Consider the following 6320-nt stretch of genomic DNA (forward strand, 5'->3'; position numbering starts at 1 on the left):
CGTTGGTCTGCACAGTGATTTATTTTCTCTTTAAACCGTTATTAAAATCCTGTGGGACGCCGAGGTCGGCCCGGGCCCAGCCGGGTGCTGGGTCCGGGACCAGAACCGTGAGCTCATCAGCACGTTCACAAACGTTCAGGTCCAAACGGCACCAGAACCACAGCCGATGGGAAAAGGACTTAAAACAAAGGTGTGTTAAAAAGAAAAGCCGGACATGAGGGTCCAGAGCCGACCCATAAAATGATCCAAAGGTGCACAGACAAGGAGGAAGCAGAAAGAAGAAAAGACATGTTTAGAACACGTAACACTGTCGCTGGGTGGATCCACCTAAAGCCCAGGAACCAGAGGGACCTGGAACCAGAGGGACCTGGAACCAGAGGGACCTGGAACCAGAGGGACCTGGAACCAGCAACCAGAGGAACCTGGAACCAGAGGAACCTGGAACCAGAGGAACCTGGGACCAGAGGAACCTGGACCAGAGGAACCTGGAACCAGAGGAACCTGGAACCAGCAACCAGAGGAACCTGGAACCAGAGGAACCTGGGACCAGCAACCAGAGGACCAGCAACCAGAGGAACCTGGGACCAGCAACCAGAGGAACCAGCAACCAGAGGAACCTGGAACCAGCAACCAGAGGAACCAGCAACCAGAGGAACCTGGAACCAGCAACCAGAGGAACCTGGAACCAGAGGGACCTGGAACCAGAGGAACCAGCAACCAGAGGAACCTGGAGCCAGAGGGACCAGAGGAACCTGGAGCCAGAGGAACCTGGAACCAGAGGAACCTGGAACCAGAGGAACCTGGAACCAGAGGAACCAGCAACCAGAGGAACCTGAAACCAGAGGAACCTGGAACCAGAGGAACCAGCACGGTAAAACTCCCACTGGGAGCAACTTGTCGACGTTGGAGCACGTTTCCTTTACTGAACAGAACCAGGACCGAGCGCTTTACAAAGGTTTGGATGCTAACAGGCTGGAAAACGAGAAGTTCAACGCGCACATCGGCGTTCTCCTCCCACGGCTCCACCTGGACGCCTCGTCTACTTCCTGCTAACAGACTTCCGCGGTTTTCCGGCATGCTACGCTATGGGATGTAGACACCACGACCAGCGCTCAGGGGATCAATGCGAGTTCTCCAGTTCCTTTCAGGCACACGTCAGGCACCTCAAACAACGGCGGCTCGTCTCCTCCCAGAAACAAGCGTTTAGGAGTCTTTGCCGGCCCCCGCCAGGTTCCCTCCGCCCATCACCAAGTTCCGAAGGAGCTTGCGCCGGCCCGCCTGGTAGTCCTCCTCGTCAACGTTCACCAGCAGTTTGATGGCCTCGTGGCCAACGGCCTGTTTTAAGGAGTCCGTGATGAAGACGCCCTTCAGGGCCTCCAGCAGAGAGCCGTTGATGTAGTCCCTCCAGAAGGCGTCCAGATACGTCAGCTCGGAGAACTTGATGTCACATATGATGGAGCCCAAGTCTCGGGACTTTAGGATGGTGTTGGCCTGGTTGAAGCGCTCAAACTGCCGCTCCAGCACCTCCTGCTTGTTGGAGAAGACGTTGCCCTGGAGAGCAGAGTTGTGCTGGCAGTATTCCGCACGGACCCGCAGGCGGATATCTGGAGGAGGAGGAGGAGGAGGAGCAGGGGGAGGAGGAGGACGAGGGGAGGAGGAGGAGGAGGAGGAGCAGGGGGAGGAGGGGGAGAAGGAGGGGGAGGGGGAGGAGGAAGGAGGAGGGGGGGAGGAGGAGGAGGAGGAGAAGGGGAGGGAAGGAGGAGGGGGAGGAGGAGGGGGAGGAGGAGGAGGGAGGAGGGAGGAGGAGGAGGGGGGAGGAAGAGAGGGGGAGGAGGAGGAGGAGGAGGAAGAGGAGGAGGGGGAGGAGGAAGGAGGAGGAGGGGGAGGAGGGGGAGGAGAGCAGGGGGAGGAGGAGGAGGAGGAAGAGGAGGAGGAGGGGGAGGAAGAGCAGGGGGAGGAGGAGGAGGAGGAAGAGGGGGAGAAGGAGGAGGAGGAAGAGTCAGAGCAGGCCAGCCATCAACAGCAGCTCAAAGCTCTCGCTCTTTTACCACAAGTCTGCTTCTCTCTGCAGTCGGCTGAAGAAAGACTTCGCTTCCGCTTGCGGTTGAACGCTGGAGGAGCAGGTTTGATCCTGGGGGGGCCGACCTGAGGTCCTGAGGGGGAGCAGCACAGGACGGGCTGAGGACCTGGAACCACAGAGGGCGTTAAGCACACACACACTGGAGCGACACACACTCGCAGACACACCTGTCCTTCTGTGTGGAGCAGCGTCTTTGCTCTGCAGCGCCCCCCGAGGTGAAATGTACCGGACCGACGTCTCCTCCAGGTACTTGTCAACAGGGTCTGGGCAAACTGGGGCGGAAGAAAAGCACTTTCACTTCAGTCCTGGAGGAAACGTTCACAACAGCGCGAGCCCATTTGGTGTGAGCGAGGTGAGCGCAGCGCAGCGCCACCTAACGGCGAGGCGCGGTAGCTCCGCCCTCCTCCCCGCGCCCGCTCGGCCCGTTCCTGCAGAATTCCGCTGCTTTTTCTCATCCTCCCTCTGATTTTGACTCTGTGCGGCTGTTTTTCTTCTTTGTTTGCTTAGCAGACAAACTTGAGATGCGCTACTGCCACCTACTGGACGGAGAGCTGCCTCACGCCATCGTCCTCAAAGACGGCGACAGGAAACTAATAAATGGGACTAAAAATGACTTGATGACTGTTTTGACCTCGTCTTTTTAGCGCATCTCAAGCTTCGGTTCTTGCACCTGGCTTCAGATAAGAACCCGTAAAAGTGCTCCTGTACTCACCAGCCTGCCGTTTCCTGAGGGTCACATAAGGCAGCAGGTCGTGGCGGGTGATGATCCGTAGAAGTTGGAGAATGTGTCGGAAGTTGGTCTCGTCACAACGGCCCTGCCGTTCTAGGGCCAGCAGAAAATCCTTCCCGCTACGAATACCACCGCGCTCGTACTCATCGATCACATCGACGAAGAGGAAGGACAGAACGCGGATGTCTCGATGCGTCAGGTGGGCCCCGACAATGGTGAACATTTGGTGGAGTGAGTACAGGCCGTGGGAGTTGTCTGCTGCTTCCTCTGGCCACGGCTCAGAGCGACCATCTCCCCGGGCCAAGGTCCTGTTGACCCCTCCACCTCCAGAACAACCCGGGCGGTCGGTCAAAACCTGATGGTCCGCTGGTCCCACTGCCCCCGGAGTGGAGTCCAGCTGACTGGGCTGAATGTGAGGATGGACCTGCTGGGCAGAGGAGTTCTGGGCCATGTGAGGGGAAGCAGCAGCATGGGGGGGCTGTGGCTGCTGGGATGTCATCTCAAGGGGGGCGAGCGATACCAGAATCCCCGCTACTCCTGCTGCCTTGATCTGCTTCAACACAAAAGCTGTGAAGAGAGTTGGGACATCATTTAACGATCTGAAGTTTCTCCATCAAACGTGCGCTTTGTTTCATTCTGTCCTAATTCTTGGTTACATTTTTACCCAATTTTACAATTATAATAGCTTTAACGATCTTTCCCGTGTCGCAAAGAAATTCCTGATCAGCTAATTCCTATTGTTTCTAATCTGGTGAACTTTGGCCTTTTCCATGGAAGACACTGATATGTCCTGAAAGATGATGATGATGATGATGGTGGTGTATCAGGCCAACGGTGAATGACAAGCAGGAGTGATGACAGCACATGTGGATGAGCCACACCGGTGTTAGCATCAGGAGGACGCTCCTCCAGGTGTAGCTATCGGAAGGCTAGCAGCTAACATCAGCACACTCTGGAGGAACTCCTCTACAACATCACGGGTTGTCTATCATTCTAAGGTAGATGGAATAATCGAAGACAGAATACATCATTGGTTCAACTATTTACCAGGATGCAAAACAAGCAAACGTTGAGTTAAAGGAGGTTAGCCAGCAAGCTATGATTAGCTGGAAATTCTTGGCTCCACTAAACGGTTATTCGGTTCCGCCCACTGACTTTCGAGCTGTGATATAGGTTAAGACCTTTTAAGACAACGTGCATTTAACCATAAAAAGATGATTTTAAGACGTTAATCCACTCCATTTTCTCTTGGTTTGCTGTGACTTCTCATCGTTAACCCCAGTCCACGTTTGCTGTCAACGTAGCAAAACTAACCACCAAATCCACAATCATTCATCTGACAGTTACATAAAACACACAGTCATAGTCGAAAATGACTTGATATTTATCTAAACTCACCTCCAGTCTTTGCTGGTACTCCGGATGAGCTGATATTATTATTACTACTAATTATTATAATGCTAACGCTAACTTGTCAATTTCGGAGCAGAGCCTCTATCCGGGCAAAAAACACGGCACGGATGAATCAAACTGCTGCCTAAACAAATGGATGGATTTTTAAGATTTCCGGCTTTCTTGACACTTTATGCGCAGCATTTTCCATTTCAACCCTGCAATGAGGGCTCGTTTAACGGTTTTGATCCTCCAACAGACATCATGGGGAAAAACAACAGACAATTTTCGTTCTTCAAGCTAAAATGAAAGAACTTCCGGTTCACGGGGAGGTGACTTCCGGTGACGTGCTGTGCTGCGTGCTGTGACACGCCTCTCGCATGACAAAACACGCCCACTTATACAAACGCCGATAAATGTGTCCCAGGTTCGAACCTGCGGGGTCCGGGGGCTCCCCCGGTGGGAGGAGGATGTTGGGGGGTGGATTAAGGTGGGTCGGATCCAAGATTTGGCCCTAATGGTACAAAATATAAAGTTTAACATTCACCGTATTAAAAACAAGTTTCTCATAATGACCCTGTCCTCCTGAAATAATTTAAGTTTAAAACAAAGATTTATTTTAACAAATCAAGCAGTTAATGATCTTTTTCATAGATGGAAACATTGGAGAAATCCCAAATATTAAGTTGATTTTTATTTATCTGTAATATTTAGGGTTAAGGAATAAATTAGGACATTTCATTTGATTTTGGATATTATGAGTTCTTTCTATCGAGTTATATAAATATATGTTGATGTAAATGTTGCAGTTTAAACTTGAATATTTCCAAATGATATTTATCAAACTAAAGCAACTCAAAGTAACGGTTATGTCAGTGTTGCAACCAGACTGGAGCTGAGCAGGAAAAGCTGAGGCCCATGTGGAAGTGATGCAGCGCCGGCCCCTCCGGACCCTCCGGAACCTCCGGAACCTCCGGCCCCTCCAGACCCTCCGGCCCCTCCGGACCCCCTCGGCCCCTCTCGACCCCTCTGGACCCTCTGGACCCTCCGGAACCTCCGGCCCCTCCGGACCCCCTCGGCCCCTCCGGCCCCTCCGGACCCCCTCGGCCCCTCCGGACCCCCTCGGCCCCTCCGGACCCTCTGGACCCTCTGGCCCCTCCGGACCCTCTGGACCCTCTGGCCCCTCCGGACCCTCTGGCCCCTCCGGACCCCCTCGGCCCCTCTGGACCTTCCGGCCCCTCTGGACCTTCCGGACCCTCTGGACCTTCCGGCCCCTCACAAGTAGCTTCATGGCTGGGGAACGTCCACGCTCAGTTCATGAGGCAACACGTGCACACCCTGGTCAACGTGCACATCCTCGTGCGTTCCCACGAGGGCGCCTGCTGAGGCTGCTTCCATGTTTGAATGTTTGCTGAGTTTCAAAATATCCCAGAAACGACACGAGTCTTGTCCTGCAGAACCTTCCAGCACTTTTTATTTCCCATTGAACCTAATAGCAAATCCAGAAACCTGGCAGAAGATCAGAAGCTCTGATGAAGACAGAACCCCACCCTGGAAACTCATCTAAGAGAAGAAAAAGAGGCTAAATAACCGACACAATCGGAACCAGTTGAAGGGGAGGCAGGAGCAGGAGAGGAGTCATTTAAAAAGGTCTTCGTTCATTTGTTTGGAGCTGACAATGTCGCCGAAGGCCGTCGTTGCCTCCCGACACTCCTCGTTCTTGGGCTTTCCTGGAATCTGAAAGAAAGATAACGAAGGACAAGCGTAATAATGTAATTATGATGTCACTATAATGTCACTATAAAGTAACTATAATGGAACTATAATGTAATTATGATGTCACTATAAAGTAACTATAAAGTAACTATAATGTATTATGATGTCACTATAAAGTAACTATAATGTAATTATGATGTCACTATAATGTAACTATAATGTAATTATAATGTAATTATGATGTCACTATAATGTCACTATAAAGTAACTATAATGAAACTATAATGAAACTATAATGTAACTATAATGTAATTATAATGGAACTATAATGTCACTATAAAGTAACTATAATGTAACTATAATGGAACTATAATGGAACTATAATGTAATTATAAAGGAACT

At 51.6% G+C, this 6320-nt stretch overlaps 2 protein-coding genes across 51 annotated transcripts in view; both read right to left on the reverse strand.

Annotated features, from left to right (window-relative positions):
- Positions 1 to 2: 2 nt before the first annotated feature.
- Positions 3 to 4523, reverse strand: dedd (death effector domain containing). 50 transcript variants are annotated; one of them, XM_057023766.1, is made up of 8 exons: positions 4209 to 4523; positions 2793 to 3377; positions 2248 to 2352; positions 2049 to 2186; positions 849 to 1604; positions 579 to 784; positions 509 to 540; positions 3 to 470 (listed from the first exon to the last, which is right to left on the reverse strand). In XM_057023766.1, exons 2-5 carry the CDS (start codon positions 3307 to 3309, stop codon positions 1204 to 1206), a joined length of 1161 nt encoding a protein of 386 aa, XP_056879746.1. In that variant the 5' UTR covers positions 3310 to 3377; positions 4209 to 4523; the 3' UTR covers positions 3 to 470; positions 509 to 540; positions 579 to 784; positions 849 to 1203. The 50 variants fall into 50 exon arrangements, with proteins under 50 accessions (XP_056879746.1, XP_056879752.1, XP_056879782.1 ...); XM_057023772.1 differs by having other exon boundaries at positions 579 to 800; XM_057023802.1 differs by having other exon boundaries at positions 641 to 727; positions 769 to 1604.
- Positions 4524 to 5654: 1131 nt separating this feature from the next.
- si:ch211-229n2.7 (uncharacterized protein LOC100002243 homolog) overlaps positions 5655 to 6320 on the reverse strand; it is a 2938-nt gene continuing 2272 nt past the window's right edge. The window contains exon 4 of the mRNA XM_057023820.1: positions 5655 to 5939. Within this exon, the coding sequence (XP_056879800.1) occupies positions 5841 to 5939 (99 nt within the window). The 3' untranslated portion in view covers positions 5655 to 5840. The remainder of the gene's footprint in view (positions 5940 to 6320) is intronic.

This window comes from Takifugu flavidus, unplaced genomic scaffold (assembly GCF_003711565.1).
Source record: "Takifugu flavidus isolate HTHZ2018 unplaced genomic scaffold, ASM371156v2 ctg300, whole genome shotgun sequence".
In the NCBI taxonomy this organism is placed as follows: Eukaryota; Metazoa; Chordata; class Actinopteri; order Tetraodontiformes; family Tetraodontidae; genus Takifugu; species Takifugu flavidus.

What these genes read in the sequence shown, in the direction of transcription:
- dedd (XM_057023766.1), bottom strand. Translation starts at nt 3,309, where the DNA reads ATGACATCCCAGCAGCCACAGCCCCCCCATGCTGCTGCTTCCCCTCAC. An exon ending in CCTCAGGAAACGGCAGGCTG is followed by an intron (nt 2,353 to 2,792) that starts GTGAGTACAGGA and finishes CTTCCGCCCCAG; the next exon opens with TTTGCCCAGACCCTGTTGAC. An exon ending in TGCTCCACACAGAAGGACAG is followed by an intron (nt 2,187 to 2,247) that starts GTGTGTCTGCGA and finishes CTGTGGTTCCAG; the next exon opens with GTCCTCAGCCCGTCCTGTGC.